Source organism: Peromyscus leucopus, chromosome 6 (genome assembly GCF_004664715.2).
Source record: "Peromyscus leucopus breed LL Stock chromosome 6, UCI_PerLeu_2.1, whole genome shotgun sequence".
Lineage (NCBI taxonomy): Eukaryota > Metazoa > Chordata > Mammalia > Rodentia > Cricetidae > Peromyscus > Peromyscus leucopus.
The window spans coordinates 76332594-76349263 of NC_051068.1; the positions used below are offsets into that span (position 1 = coordinate 76332594).

The 16670-nt window shown below is 47.3% G+C and overlaps 1 protein-coding gene across 1 annotated transcript in view; it reads left to right on the plus strand.

The window, feature by feature from the left end:
• The first annotated feature begins 1450 nt into the window (after nucleotides 1-1450).
• Casq2 (calsequestrin 2) overlaps nucleotides 1451-16670 on the plus strand; it is a 66787-nt gene continuing 51567 nt past the window's right edge. Inside the window, exon 1 of the mRNA XM_028877305.1 lies at nucleotides 1451-1912. Within this exon, the coding sequence (XP_028733138.1) occupies nucleotides 1637-1912 (276 nt within the window). The 5' untranslated portion in view covers nucleotides 1451-1636. The remainder of the gene's footprint in view (nucleotides 1913-16670) is intronic.

A 16670-nucleotide genomic window follows, 5' to 3' on the forward strand; every position in this document is an offset into this window, starting at 1 on the left:
AGGTGCCGGTGACTGGCTTTCTAGCACGAAGAAGATAAACATTGGCCAGACTCCTCAGCGCCACTAACCCCTCTGAAGAGCATAACAGAACCATTATCTGTCTGGCCAGAAAAAAGTACCAGAGTCACCTGAAGGCTACGGGCAGGGGAGGGAGCTGCTGCCTGGGAAGCCACACAGCCCAGAGCCCTGACTTCAGTAGCGTGGAGCCTTTAGAACTCAGAACCCAGACCCATCCACGGTGCAGCGTTCAACCCCAGGCAGCCCAAGCGCAGCAATCGGGCCTCCAGTGACTGGTGAGCTCATGGTGAGGTTGGACCGGACCAGCTTCACCCACGATATTAGAAATGGAGAAATTATTGTAACAACCCACGTTCCTCACACTCCAGTGAGAAGGAGTCACATACAGTGGCCACTGTTTTCCGGGACTTGCTTTGTGCCAGGCTCTTCCATGTTACGTTCTAAACACTAAGGTTGCAGGCTTCCCCGTTTTAAATAATGGGGCTCGGACAAACAGGGAGGATGCGCAATGCTCCAGAATCCACCAGCCACTAAGAAGGCAGAGGGGAGATTGCGACTCTTGTCTGTCCCAGCTTGGATAAATTCCATGTCAGTCTGTTGCTAATGAAGAAAGGGGCAAAAGGATGCCTTAAGAGTTGATGAAGGTGGGGATGGGGACGGATGCGGGGTGGAGGGTCAGTGGGGGAGGGGAGAGGGGAAGGGAGAGAAAATTGACAGGACGTCGGCAGAAACCCCAAGAAAACTTAAAAATGACTTTAACATGTCCACAAGTTCTCCAGCCTCTGGCCACCCCTCACCATGGGACCTGGAGAGGAAAAAGAGCCGGGACTGCTATGGTCCTTTGTGTCCTGGGTTAGTGGGAAAGCATGTCTATGTCCCTGGTAGGCAAGGACATGTGGACATGGTGTTGCCAGGACAGGGCTTTTAAGAGGACCTAGAAAGGCACGTGGAGAGTGTGCTGCCCGCAGGGGAACAGTGCAACCAGGAAAAGCGGCTGCATGGGAAAGCGGCTGCATGGGAAAGCGGCTGCATGGGGAAGCGGCTGCATGGTTGCCCTGGGACTGAGCAGTGCAGTGTCTCAAAGCGGCATTTTTGATGTCCTAACCTCTCCATGTTCTTATTGGTACCATCATCCCCTCTTGCTTTCTGGTCTCCCCCCCCCCCCACTCCCGCCCCTCTCATGAGTTTCTTTCTCTTCTTTGACCTTTGGCCCCTCCTTATTTCACTGGCACACGGGAGCTTCGTTCTCCTCCTGCCTGCCGCCCTCCACCACGGACACACTGTAACACTGTGTGGACAAATCCCTCAGCAGTGTCATATCTGACTTTTTTTTTTTTTATTATTATTCATTGCATGATTTATTTTTAGCCTGAAACAACTGCATCCTAAAAATGGAGTTCTTAATGAGACAGAGGCTGGGAGAGCTATGCAAGGTATCTAGGGCTTGGCCTCCCAGCCTTCTGCCTGGCTCTTGCTCTGTGCGCATGTGTGGGTTAAGCCTCCACAGTTTGTCCTGCGCCCAAGACTACACAGCTGCGGGACCCAGGGAGGCGAGGTCAGCCTCTTTGCTCCCTGCCCGGTTCAGCAAAGCCTCCAAGAGCCTCCCGCCTTGTCTCCCATGATCTCTATTCGAGGGAGCGAGAAACAAGACTTTTCCCAAATGAAGAGGACTCACCTGCTCCTGGTGGGGGTTTATCTGCTGTCCTTCAGCAGGGCAGAAGAGGGGCTGAACTTCCCCACGTACGATGGGAAGGACCGAGTGGTCAGCCTTTCCGAGAAGAGCTTCAAGCAGATGTTGAAGAGATATGAAGTGTTGTGTCTCTATTACCACGAACCGGTGTCTTCAGACAAGGTCGCTCAGAAACAGTTCCAACTGAAGGAGATAGTGCTGGAGGTGAGTGGGGGGGGGGCAGCCACCTGTTGGAGTGAGCATGAGCGCCTGCCCGTGTGGTATTTAACTGGCATGTGGGAACAAGGGCATGGAGAAGACATCCAGAGGTCTCCTGTGGTGTAGTCTCACATAAATGAATTTGTTTGGTTTGGTTTTGCTTTTTACTGCAGAAGTGGACAAACTCTTAAGGCGGGAGGGAGTGAAGGGGTCGCATATTGACCCTTCTTCATCCGGGGAGTTGTGTGATCGGTGCTCAGGACAAATAGCAGAGGCTGGCCCACACAGGTGTGCAGAATCAGAGCAGAGCAGGAGGATAGGAGGCCCCGGAGGCCAAGTTCCAGGCAATGATCTAAAGTTCTTCCTTCTCATGGCCTGATTCATTGGGGTTCCCATCCCACCTGTCCATTTTCAGAACGTTCCAGCTATTGTCAACCATGGGCTTAAAGGAAATGGAGGGGTTCATTGTGAGTTCATTCAGTGCTAATTCCCCACGCTTTTCTCCATACTCTCCCCTAGATCCTGGAGAAGCCAGGGTCTTTTGACCTTGCCCAGAGAGGGGGTGACTGTCGTTTCCCACTCCTCTTCCCAGATAACTTTAGAGTTGTGGTTGTGTGCTCTTCTGGGCTGCATATTCATTGACAGGCAGTTTTTTCTTTTCTCAGAAAGTTCTTGATGGGAGTTTGGGGCCCGCAGTGAAGTCATTTCTTATTTTATCTGTATTACATGACCTGTTGGTCACCTGGCACGGGGCAGTGGCATTTCTAATCCTTTGCAAGTGCCACAGAAAGACTCTCTGCATCTCCTCCTGGACAGCTACAGGGCACTGATCCTTCAAGAATACCCATGGTGCCAAGAGTCCTTTTTAGTTCCCATGGCCAGCTCTGCACACAGCTACAGGAAGGGCTGCTTGAGAATTAACCAGGCAGTACTTCCAGGACACTCAGGCTAATCAAATCATACGATAAACAAATTCACCACATAAAAACCAGGGAGATTTAACGTCTCGAGAAAAACATGACTATAATAAAATCCAGCAAAGCCTCCTGAATATATCAAAATAACATTAAAAGATGGATAAAGCATTTCAGAATTGAAAGTGCCTCCTAATCAGCTGAGAGTGCTGGTGTTTAAAAATATCTCCTCAGCCATTATGTTCTTCCCAGGCACCATCCACCCTGGAGTGACGGTGGTGGTTTTGTCCCTTCCGTGGGCAGCAGGTGGAGGGGAAGCAGGGGTCCTGAAGCTATAGAAATGAGAAAAGCCACAGGCTGGAAAAAGAGCAGGGCCACAGCATACCTGCTGCTCAGCCAGTCAAGTGGACACATGATCATCTCCATTGCCAAATGCCGTGCTCAGTTACTAAGAGATTGTCTTATGAGATACATCACTGAAATCATAAAGATTCTATTCGGTAAGCTCATCACTGACTAGGTCAAACCAGACTCAAAAGAACCCCTACGTGGCCAGGGCGTAGTGACAACCATTTTATATACCTGTTGTATTAAATAGCACATTTGAACACACTCCTGGAAGAGTGTCCCTTGCGTATACTTGATTTTGGGGCCCCAAGCAAAATTATAGGAAGAAACTGCCTTGGGGTCCCATGCTTCCAGACACCTTTCCTGTGAGGGTGCTGAGCTAGCAGAGATTGGTAAAGGGAAGTTGAGCGCAGGGTCTAGCCTGATGTTTCTCAGAGAAAATTAAAGGAAAGGGAATATAGGAATGGTTGCCAGGAACTCTTGGTGTAAGTCCCAGCTTTGCCCCTCCTGGCCACGTGAGCCAGGCCGATAACTATCTCTTGCAGCTTCAGTTTCTTATCCATACAAATGTGAAGATAAATAAAACCCTGCAGGTTCCGGGGGAGTCAGTAAGGACAATGGCTTACGGAACACTTGCTGGGGAGAGACTGTTGAAAGCACTTTGTACATGTTAGCTGACTTAATCCTCAGTCACTTAGTCCTCGGTGTGAAGTCAGTGTGGGTACTCTCTCCAGTCTACAGACGGGAGATGGAGACCCCGAGAGGCCAAGTTGCCTAATGGCACTTCACTCATTGGAGTGAGGCAGTCTGAGCTCCTACAGCCTTTCCGTGGCATTTCTCCTGGCATCAGATGGGCGTGAGGGCTGCTGCTGGCTGCCCTGTGCAGGATCTTTTCAGGTACCTTCCTTAAACAGAGCCACTCAGTCCCAGGCCAGGCCTGGGGGTCCCAGCTGAGTGACACCAAGGCTGAGAAGTGCTGAGCCCAGGAGGCAGGTCTCAGGAGTAGCAAGAGGCCTGAACCCTCTGGGGAGGGGTGAGGGAAAGGTGGGGGAGGGGTGCACTTCTGTTGAGACACCTGTCAGATTTTCAAAATACAGGACGAAAATAAGGCCCCAGAAATCCCATGGGTGCCAGGAGGAGTAGATGTGAGCCCCCTAAGTTTTCTTAGTCCAACCCACTAGTTTGTTCTTGCTTTTCTCCTATACTTGTCAAACTTAACTTAGAAAGAGGTCCTTCCAGCCCCAGGGCTGTGACTATTTGGTGCAGATGGGACAGTATGGGCTCAGCCATGACACACAGCAATGAGGAGCCCAGATTCCCACCCATCTAGTGGTTTAGGGAAGAAGCTTCCCATGTGTCTTGTTGTAACCCTGGGTGATCTAGATCCCACAGACGCTCATAGCAGCAAAGCACACATTTTACAGGCAGTACTACTCCTTGGAGGACACGAAATTGGTTTCCATTTTCAGACTGTTGTCATAGTTTTAAAAGCCAATCCCAACTTATCAAACTGATCTCACCTTCCCATTCCCAGGTGGAAACAGCTGAGGGATTCAAGGACTGAAGGACAGGAGTGAGGAGTTCATAGTTTACCACACAAGGGCCATCTCATTCGGTTAAAAATCCACACGCACAGTGGGCACACATGTGTATTTTATTTGTTGTTCTTAGGGAAGCCACAAAGGGCCAAGCAAAAGCCCCACTCAGGGCGTTATCTGAAGAGGGCCCTGGAGTACAAGACATGGTGGATACAGAGAAAATGAGACACTCAGGTGGCCCATAGATTACTCAAAAGGTATAATGGGTCACTGTGACAACAGAGGAGCAAGTAGTCACCTGCCTCCATCTCTGAAGATACATTTCAAGGTCCCCAGTGGAAGCCTGAAACCATGGACACAGGTCCTGAGTCCGACTATTATAATGCGTGTGTTGAGACAGGCCCAGGCTCTCCGTACCCTCGGCCATTCACTGGCCTTGCCTCCTGAGTGCTGGGGTCATAGATACATGCCATCTCCATAGTATGTGTTTCCCCATAGGTATCAGCTTGCCTATGGTAAAGTTTAACTTGGAAGTTAGGCACACTGAACAATTACTACAATAAAAATAAAATATTACACTTACAACAGTGCTGTAAGTGTTACAATACCATCTGGTTCTGTCCGTGTCCTCTTTCCCTTTCCTTGGTTGTTAGGAACTTGCAGCTTCTCTCTGGCATGCCCTGATCGCCAACATCATCACTCTTGCACTTCCAGGCCTCTGGCATGGAAAAGGAGTTACCTGAACTTGAGCACTGTATAGACCAGCGATTACACCCACTTTGCCGAGAGGGCTTTGAAGTAACTAACGGGCAGGCAGTGTATATAACACAGAAACACTAAATAAAAGAAAGATTCTTGCCCCATGGGCAGGATGGAGCGGCATAATATTTCATCTTAGTACTCAGAATGGTATACCGTTTTTAGACTGTCAATTATTTATTTCTGGTATTTGCTGTGCAAGGTTTTCTGGGCATGCCCAGAAAGAGAAAAAAAAAAAGCCCCACTGCCTTTGTGTGGGTACATGGAAACTATGACAGGGCAGAACTGGCCCATGAAGTGACTAGGAATTTCCTAGGTGAAACAATGGGGGCGGGGGGGGGGGCCTGGCGGGCAGAGAGAGGAAGAGTCCGAGGGCTCTTAAATATCTTCTGTCAGCTTTTCCCTAAAGTTTGTCCATGGGGCCTGACTGCTTCAGAATAAGGTTTTTATTCCTCCTTGGTGAAGTGCCTCTGGAGAAGACAGTTCTTCAAAGTCATTACTGACATGCACCCCGCCCCCCTCCCCATAACAGAGTCTGAACTTGGTGGAGAGAATGAGGTTTTGATAGGAGGAGGGACAATGTGGTCACTAAGGGGTTAATAGGAAAAGAATGAGTAAAATGGCGCCAGGGGCAGGAAGCTTACGTTTGGCCTTCCTGTCTGAGTCTGACTCCTCAGGCCTCAGGTCAGTGTACACATGGTGCACAGTGCTCCACGGGTATCCCATAACCTCATTCATGCTTGTTGGGTCAGAACCTTGGCCCTGAAAGCCGTAACAGCCCAGGCTCAACTACCTAGTCTCATTAGTCCAATTAAAGAGACAAGCAATAATGAAAAATGGAAAAGGGAGATTTTTTTTTTCATTTTGTCCACGTTGGGAAGAGGAACAAAGTGATTCAATGACCCCAAAGTCCATCTGTGGGGTCCTGACATGAGGTTTAGGTTTACATAGGAGGCAAGAGGTAGGAGGTGTCCGTAGCTGAGCAGTCCCGGGTCAGGGTACAGTCCCACCCGCCATCACCGACTGAGACCCAGCCAGGCCTGCCTGCAGTTGCCAGAACTGTGTGAAGTCTCTTCCTGGGACAGAAGCTCCTCCTCGGTCTGGCACCAGATTCAGGGTTTCCCCCTTTCCAGCCTGAGGCCCCTGGGAAAATTCCAGTCTCTCGGGGCCTATTGCTTCAGTTGTCTGACAGTCAAGGGGAAGAGCAGCAGGTTCTCTTCGGAGCATCTTCTCTCCATGAGGATGCTTCCAGGTCCTTCATCAAGTAGATGGTAAGCTCACTTCCTGGCTGGGTCCCCTCATTAACCATGTAGCACGAGCTTCTTTAGAAATTCAAAATATATATATAATAAGTGGATGAAGGATGCCATAAAAACCATCACAGCCAAGTGAGCCTGGTTAGTATTCTCACATTTTCAGTATTTTTCCTACACCTCAACATGCATTTTCAGTCAGGGTTACAGCATTTACAGTTTCCTGTCTTATTCTACGTCACTAAATAGTTTCATGTTTGTAAACATAATGTCAACATCAGCACAGTATTTCATTATACAGCTATACACATTTCAAAAAATCATTTTCCTATTTTTTAGAGCCTGGCACAATTTTTAAAGTGTTTTTAAAAATTAGTCTGTTTACATTTTCAAAGTTTTAATGAACATTTTTTTTTGGTTTCTTTTTTGTTGTTGTTGTTTGTTTGTTTTGGATTTTTGGGACAGGCTTTCTCTCTGTAGCCCTGGCTATCCTGGGACAAGCTCTGTAGACCAGACTGGTCTTGAACTCATAAAGATCCATTTGACTCAGACTCTTAAGTGCCGGGATCAAAGGCATGTGCCACCACCCAGCTGGTTCATTTATTTATTCATTTATTTATTTAGAGACAGAATCTCACTTTATAGCTCTAGCTGTCCTGAAACTCACTATGTAGACCAGGCTGGCCCCAAACTAACAGAGATATGTCTGTCTCTACCTTCTGAGTGCTGGCATTAAAGGCGTGTGCCACCACACCCAGTTTGAAAATTCATAACTGCATTGATCTTTTAAATAAAATTATTTGCCATCCACATATTTTTTTTCTTCCATAATGATTCATCTACGCCCTTCCCCCATTTTTCTGTTGTGGTGTCAGCATAAATTGAGAGAATTGCAGCTCTCTGTGCTGTGTCCTGTGGGGTAGGGGTGGAAGGTGGAGAGCATCAATAGACCAACCCACAGTTCAGTTGTTAAATGGTGGGATGTCTCAAGGATTTCACAGGCAAATGGATGTTTTAGAATGTGAAGATGAGCATTGCGGGTCCCTGGATAGACATATCCATTCATTTGGCCAATATTTATTGCTCTTAGCAGACACAGTTATCTCAGTGTGACAAAATGTATGTAGGGGTGCGTAGGCGGGTGATGAAAGACCAGTGTTTTCCTCATCGTGAGCAGTCAGGACAGTTCCATTTGTTTTGGGTGAACTGGGTCCCTTGGACTGGAAAGCAATCTAAGGTTTTGGCACAAAGACCTCATCATTAAGTAGTGGAGCATTGGGTTGACCAGTTGCTTGGTGGATTGCCTAGCAGGCTGTCTCTGGGGTCTAAGGTTTGGGCTGCTCTTCAGTGTCCTCTGAGAACACATATGTTTGCTGCTTAAGAAGTCACTTTTTGAGTCTGTGTGTTTGCTACCACACTGTATGTGCATGGCGTCTCTCATGACAGTAAATGGACATTTAATGGTGTACTACCTGTAATCTTTGGAAATAGCCTATTTCAGAGTAAGGAAAACTATAGTAATGGCTGATTTCCCAAGACTGCAACACAGGCTATTGTCTACTGTTGTTTTTATATGGCAATTCTAGCACAATTTCTCATGAGACCCTGTGGAAAAAGGGGAGGCTAGTTCCATGATCCGTGGGGGAAAATCAGAATGTTTATTATACAGTGTGGATCTCAGGGTTCTGCAGCTTTTTTTCTTTTTATTTATTACTCTCTCATATAGTACATCCAGAGCACAGTTCCCCCCCCTCCACTCTGCCCAGTTCCCACCACTACCTCCCCTCTCCCTGAGACCCACAGCTCCTCCATTTCCCTTCAGAAAAGAGCAAGCCTCCCAGGGATATCAACTGAACATGGCATAACCAGATGCAATAAGACTAGGCACAAATCCTCATATCAAGGCTGAATGAGGCAATCCAGCAGGAGGAAAAGGGTCCCAAGAGCAGGCAAAGGAGTCAGAGATGTCCTCACTCTCACTGTTAGGAGTCCCACAAAAACTCCAAGCTAAAGAACCATAACATACATGTAGAAGACCTAGCGGGCTTCTGCAGCTCTTAGGTGAGTCTCCCCGGCCATTTCTCTCAGTCTTCAGTTCCTGTCACAGTTGAGCTCCCCCATAGGTATGAATCTCAGTCCCCATCTGTATGCCAGTGCAAAATCTTTAGCTTGGTATCGCTGTAACTTCCCCAGGCACTGCAACGCACCTAGCATCGTTGATGGGTCTCAGATGTTGTGGTGGTTTGAGTGAAAATGCCCCCTGACACCATCCCCCCAACCCTGCTTATGCCTCATATATTTGAATGTTTGGTTTCCAGTTAGTGGAACTGTTTGGGAAGGATTTGGAAGTGTGGCCTTTTTGGAGGAGATGTGTCACTGGGCGTGGGCTTTGAGGTTTCAAAAGTCTACGTCTTTCCAGTTGTCTCTTTCTCTGCTTCGTGGTTGTTGTTGCAGTATATAAGCTCTCAGCTATTGCTCCAGCACCATGCCTGCCTGCTGCCATGCTTCCCAGCATGATGGTCATGGACTTTAATCATCTGGAGCCATGAGCCTCAAATTAAATGCTATTTTGTCACAACAATAGAAAAGTAACCAAGACACATGTATGTGCTCTAAAAACATGATCATCTTTATATGCCCATCTTTGCATGCAAAGAAGGAAGCTTGGGAAAAGCAGACAATTGGAAGCCAGAATGCTTGAACTCTCTGAACTCATTACTTGACCTGGAGCAAGCCACAAAGATTCACCTTCTCATACCACATCTGTAAGATCAATCATTTAGCTTTGAACTCACTGAACCAAAAGAACTAGGTGAAAGCAAATGAGTTATAATCCTGTGTACTATATAATTCTGTGTATTAAGAAGTCGGTGTCTATTTTGTTCTGTCAGTTGGAGGGGCGGGGGATTCACCTCTGTGGAATACAGCTGTTCTCGTTCAAAGTGGAGTCCTTCAGCTGTCTCTGGAATTATCCAGCGCCTTCTTAGCCTATTTCAGCCGTTCTCAGCGAACACCTAAGGAACTTAAAAAATACAAATGCCCACATTTCTGCTTTAGTGGGGATCAGTAAAGGAGGATGTCTAGACACTAAAAGTTTTTACATGTGTTTATTCACTTGTGTGTGCACACACCATGGTCAGAAGACAAGTTCTGGGAGTCAGCTCCCTCCTCGGTGGCCAATGCCTTCACCTGTTGGGCCGGCTTGGCAGCTTCCGGAATTTACTTTTTTGTATTACATTTTTCTCACTCTGACAAAGTACCTTCTTTGTTTCAAACATTGTTTGCAAATTTAAAGGTTTATTATCTTTACTCGTGTGTGTGTGTGTGTGTGTGTGTGTGTGTGTGTGTGTGTGTGTGTGTCTGAAGAAACCAAAAGACAGTTTCTGTTCTCTAAGAACTGGAGTTACAGTTGGTTTTGAGCCACACAACATGGGTGCTGGGAACTGAACCTTTTTTCTCTGGAAGAGTAGCAAGTGCCCTTAAATGCTCAGCTACCTCCCGATTCCCTAGCATTTATATACTTATTTATTAATTTTCTTATTTACTAGTAAGGCAGGGGTTGCATGTGACAGTGAACACATAGAGGTCATAGGACAACTTGTAGGAGATAGTTCTCTAGTTCCGTCTTCTCCTCCTGGCCACCCCCCACTGGGATGGGACTCAGGTTCTCAGGCTCAGTAGCAGGTGCTTTAGTCCTGTGCTATCTCCCCAGGCAAACACCACAATTTTGACCATGGTCATCCTTATACATCCAACTGCAAGTGAGGTAGAGAGTTCTCTGGGTGATGCTAATATGAAGCCAAGTTTGAGGACCACCCAAGCCTTGATACTAAACACATTGACGGAATGGCATAGCATTGCCCAAGAGTATGTTGGAAATGGAGGCTTTCAGGGCCCATCCTAGAATCAGAGTATGTGTTTAAATGGGATCCACAGGTGATTTGTAGGCATGCTGAGGTTTGCAAAGCACTGGGTGGGTCTGCTGGTTTGAAGACATTATCCATATGGCCAACCATCATCTTGCATCCGTTTGACCTTTGCTTCCTGGACTCCTTTGAGTGATGTTGGCCTGCTGGTATACCTCTGATTTTGTAGGTTAAGCTGGGTCTTGTGGTACAGTGATTCAAGACTGCTGTGAGACTCAACCAGGCCTCCCAGGTAGCTCCCATTGACCCCTACCTCATGGTTGGAAAGGTTTTCCCAAAAGAGAATAAAATGGGCATCTAAGGAGTCTCCCCTCTTTGAGAAGTTTTCCATTGAATTTCCTAGATTTCTGAGACCAAATCAGAGGGTTACCTTCAAAGTAGACTTAGGGAGGACTCAGGAGTCAGCTGAGAAGAGAAGACACACATCTGTTTGGCTATTGTGCCTTATTATTCTTTTCCCAAGAGAGATGCACCATCTGAGGACACTATATTGATGCAGGGTATGAAGATGCCATGATAACTAATGGGAATCATGGAAAAGTAGCTCATAGCAGATTGAAGAATGTTCTGTACTGTGAACCACATTGTTCTTTCATCTATGCATTAAATAGTCATCTTACTTGCAGAAGCAGATGACATGGCCTCTGATGTTTGTGATGTTCCTCTTTTGTAAATGATAAAAAGCAATTTCCTTCAGATCTATGTTTAAGTGTTACTGTCTTAGTCAATGTTCGGTTGCTATGAAGAGACACCATGACCATAGCAACTGTTATAAAGAGAAAGTATTTAATTGAGGCTTGCTTACAGTTTCAGAGGTTTAGTCTATTATCATCATGGTAGGGAGCATGGCGGCATGCAAACAGATATGGTGATGGAGAAGGAGCTGACAGTTTTATATCCGGATCTTCAGGCAGCAGGAGAAGAGAACCACTGGGTCTGGCTTGAGTATTTGAAACCCCAAAGCCCACTCCCAGCAACACACTTCCTCCAACAAGGCCACACCTCCTGATCCCTCTCAAGGAGTGCCACTCCCCGATGACCAAGCACTCAGATATGTGAGTCTCAGGGGGCCATTCTTCTTCAAACCACCACAGTCACCTTACCAAAGACGTCACCTCCCTGACCATGTATATAACCATACTCTCTAAGACCCTTCCTCTTCCTCTACCCTTCTTATTTTTTCCATAGCCCTTGGGTGACATCTTGCACATTGTGTGATACTTTCTCTCTATAGAAAGAGAAATCTACAAAGTTCAGGACTTTGTCCTCGTCACAGGTCCCAGCATCTGGATCAGGGTCTGACAGCTGGGTATTCTGCAATACTTTTTGAACAAATATTGAAAGAAAGGAGGGGAAGGGAAATAGTAGACATTACTGAATGTGTTTTAGACAGGCCCACTGCAGAGGCCTTGAATATGCTAGTTTATATAATTCTGATATTCCCACATTGCAGAGAAGTAAGTTAGAGAGTTAAGGAAAAACTGCCCAAATCACAAAGCTCTGAAATACAGCACGAAGCAGGATTTGAGCCCTTACCTATTTGGTTCAGATGGCATGTTCCTTCATCTGAACATCTGGATGGGACAGTTTCGCGTTTGTAAGCAGTACTGAGTTATGAAAGTGTGTGTCTTGATACTCTGGATTTTCACCCACACTTCGCAATGCTAAACTGTACAAGTGGACTCTGTGTGGCTCCTAAGCGGTTACTGTGTTTATATGGGCAGCAGATTAACACCTTGCGAGACCTTAATGAATAAATGATGATGGATGAATGGATGGCTAGGTGGAAGGAGAGAGAAATGGGAAAGGAAAGGACTTGTACACCCATTGTCTACATCGGAAATACTTTTTTTTCTTGATTTCTTTTTAAAATGATGTAATTTGTTTGGTGAGTGGAGGGCATGTATGCCATTTGAGCACAGGCCAGAGAGCAACTTTTTGAGGACGGTTTTTACTTCTACCATGTGTATCATGGGGATCAAACTCAGGTCATGAATCAGGTTCAGTGGCAAGAATCTTTACAACCTGAGCTGTCTCTCGAGCTCTTTTTTATATATACTGATAGAAAGGAGGTGGGATTTGTAAGGTCCAGGGATCTGTGTGTTCTCCTTTGCTTCCCCCCACTGACATACGGGTAAAACATGCTTTGATTTGTTTGTTTTCCCAAACCGTGGGACTCTCAGTCCAGCACGGATCCGTGCACAGACAGAAAGCCCCAAGCTTTTTAAGGCTGAGCCTGCATCCCGAGCCTGTTTAGCACTGGCAAAGGTCCCAGCAGATGCTCTTCCAAACCCCAAGGCAGAAGGAAGCAGTTGGAGTCAGGTAAATCTACAGATGGGATGATGTGGGGACACTGGGCAGAGAATAGCAACACACGCAGGATTCAGGGATTTTCTCCAACTGTCCCCCGCCCAAAGACAGCCCTCTTCAGTCTCACACCTGCTCCATTCTGAAAAAAGCCAGATGAGGTCAGGCTTATTTTGGTTTGGCTTTGAGAAAGAGCTCTCACACAGAATCTGTGCTGTTCCAGGAGAAGCATCTCCCCACCCCCAAACTGCACCCCCAGCTCCTGTGAAGCCCAGCTCGGGTAAGTGTAGAAGGGGCCTTTGCTGGGCACTTCATGCAGTGCAGGTGATCTTGGATGAGTGAGGAAACAAGAAATGCTACCAGGGAATATGGATTCAGTTGACTGTAGTCAGGCCTTCCCTGTACAGAATGAATGAAAAGGAGAAGATTTTCCAGATAGAGGGCTGGCTCAATGGCTCAGTGAGTAAGAGCGTTTATCACATAAGCCTAATAATCCAAGTTTGACCCCTGGTACCCTCTGACCTCCACGCCCATGCTGTGACACATGAACCACACGGCACATGTGCCCACACACACGCATCGTGCACATACAACAAAGAAAATAGTCCTCCCCTGTACATCAGAACCACAGTTCGTTTTGAAGCTTCTCCATTTAGGAACACCATCTTGTATTATTGGGGTAGGCATCCTCCCACAACTACACATTTTTAAATGGGGCCCTGAGCTGCCATGAAAGCCAGCACCATGGAACTATGGTAAGGACTCTTACACTACAAAGCAGTAAAAGAAAAAAGACATGGGATCTGCTGGAGACATTGAGAGGCTTTCCTTTTCTTTTTTTGTTTTTTTTTTTTGTTAATTTCTTTCTTTATTAAGAAATTTTTAAATTCATTTTACATACTAATCACAGATCCCTCTCTTCCCTCCTCCTGCCCCTCCAGCCTCCCCCCCAACCCACCCTCCACTCCCTCCTACAAGAAGGTTAGGCCTCCCATGGGGAGTCAGCAGAGCCTGGTACATCGGCAGCCCTGCGCTCCTGCAGCCTGAGCTTTGCTGGTTGGTGTGGGGCATGCCACGTGAGCCCCAGCCTCAGTGCGCCCCTAATATGACTTGTTCTCCCGAGAAAGCCAGCTCAGCCCAAAGTGTAGGCATTTGAAGATGCCTCAGAAGGTTCTGTGGAGTCTAATCTATATACAGCGGGCCAGAATTATCCACACGAGCTGTTGCTGTTTGGACAGCCTCTCAGGAAGGGATCCAGCATGCCATCTTGCAATGCAATGGGCTGGCAAGACATCGGAGTATCCAAGGTGCCTGGTTCCAGGAGCTCCCTCCTGCTGCTGGGTACCCAAGCCAGGCACCCTCTCCTCCCCATCATCTGCTGTGTGCTGGGCTGTCCCTCACCTGCCTGCCTCACCCCTTCCCCACAGCCAACCTCACTCAGGATATCAAGCTGTTAACTGACCACACACCCCCAGTTTACCTGTGCAGCAAATGAGTTTGCGTCCGTGTGCTAGCAGTGTGGCTGCGGGCAGGATGGGGTTCTCCAAGGCTGAGTGCTTGTGTTGTAAAATATCCCAATGGACATACCATGTACTTTCTTTCCAGGCCATCTTATAATGGTAAAACAGACACAAGGCACAGGGAAGGTGACCCACACATATTTGATGCACAGTTAAAGACTGCTTTTGAACTCACCCATATGTGACATCCCATAAAACCTCCCACTCTCCACACAAGCTAGTTTTCCACGGCATCTGCTATCATTAGGAGATGCTATCAAAAATATTCCTAGTCAGAATTTATTGTTGTTTGGGGGAACCGGGTCTCACTATGTCACCCAGATTGACCTTGAGCTTATGATCAGAATCCATCTGTCCCAGCCTCCTGAGTTACAGGATCCAGTCAGGCTTGAGTATTTCATAAAGTTCAGTCAAGCAGGAACAGACTTCTGCTTTTCAATGTGTACCATAGGGCAGAGAAGTCCAAGTCCTTCATTCACACCTGGGAGGTCTCTCCATGGGCAGGGCACCCGCTCCCCACCTTTCTAATGAAGGATGATACCAACCAAGAGAAAGTGAATTTAGAAAGGAGCCTTCTCTTTCTGCCCCCCCCCAAAAGGTCTGGGCACTGTGTGTGGGGTCCTTCTCAGTGTGTGTGTGGGGTGTAGGGGTGCTGTAGGGGGCCCTCCTGCCAGACTGCATCTCCACAAGCCCTTGAGAACAGAAGTCTGCTAAGAACATTAGGAGAGGGCACAGCCTAGTCCCATGTTATTAAATAACTAATTAATCAACTTATTTATTTATATGGTGCTGACAATTGAACCAGAGCCCTGCTCACACTAAGCAAATGTTTTATTAACTTAGGATTGATTTTTTTGTTAGCTGTGTGTGTGTGTCTATGTGTCTGTGTGTGTGTGTATGTATGTGTATATGAGTGTGTGTGTGTGTATGAATGTGTGTGTGTGTGCATGTGTGTTACTGAGAATTAAATCCATTTGTTTTTTATTCCATGAAATGCTCTTGTTGGTGTGAAATGGACAAACAAAAGCCCTGACCTCCAGGGACAGCCTCCCTCATTCTGTCATATTGGATATCACCCAAAGCTTGCGTGATGAGAGACTGTGCTCACATGTTAGAAGCTATGTGGAGCAGAGGTCTCACTGTATGTGGGCCCAGGGCTTGCTGCATGGGATCTGATCAGAAATGTCCACTCTGAGGTTCCATTCCAGACCTGCTGCGTGAGAAGCTCTGGGTGGGCTTCCTGGGCTGTGTTAGCATCAATTTTCCCTGCAAGAGAGGCTGATGTGTGCTTGTGGTCAGAGCAAGGTTTAGCGTAGGGTTTGCCCTGCGCTGGCTTTTACAGGGACAAGCCTTCACTGAGTGCTTGCCTACGGGTTGTGCCAGCAACAACTGGCTCTCGCTTCTTTTTTGAATAGAAACTGACGCTCAAGGAAGCGCTCTCCCTTGCTCAGCTCACAGTGGGTCATCCGCAGAGCCAGGGCGTGGGCTCAGGTCCCTCTGGTTCCCTCTGCAGACGTAGGCTGCAGTGGAGCAGAGCTTAGGTTCTGGAGCAGTGTCAGGCTTGGGCTCACAGTGGGGTTGCTTAAAAACTGTGTGGTTGTGGACAAGGGGGTCAGCCTCTTTGTTCCTCCATTTCCTCATCTGCAAAGCTCTTCCTTGGGAGACCTTCATAGAGACTCCCAAAGATAATTCACATGAGAGAGTTAGTGCTGTAGTTGGCCTAGTGAATACCCACTCTGTACTATCATTTTTAACATTTTCATTTAAGTAAGTGTGTGTATGTGTGTGTGCACACGGCGTGTGTGTTCATGCCATGGCATGTACGGCAGTCAGAAGGACACCTCTATCGAGTCAGTTGTCCCCTTCCACTATGTGGGTACTGGTGACCAAATTCAGGCGACAAGTGTATTTGCCACTGAAGCCAGCACACCAGTCCCTTGATTGGTGTTTTACTGCAGCTGTTACATAGACTTTCAGCCTGGAGGGGTGCAGTGAACACACAGCATCAGCCTTTGGAACCCTGCCTTGGCACGGAGTGGGGTGATAGTCCCCAAAGTGCCAATAAAACCAATCAGTAGCCTCTCTCCCTCCCCCTCCGCACTTTCAAGGGTTACCCAATAGCAGTCCCCAAAGGCTTAGTAAATGCTGAATCCTCGTAAATAGCTGTCCTCTTCCCCAGCCAGCCTCCTGGGTGGATAT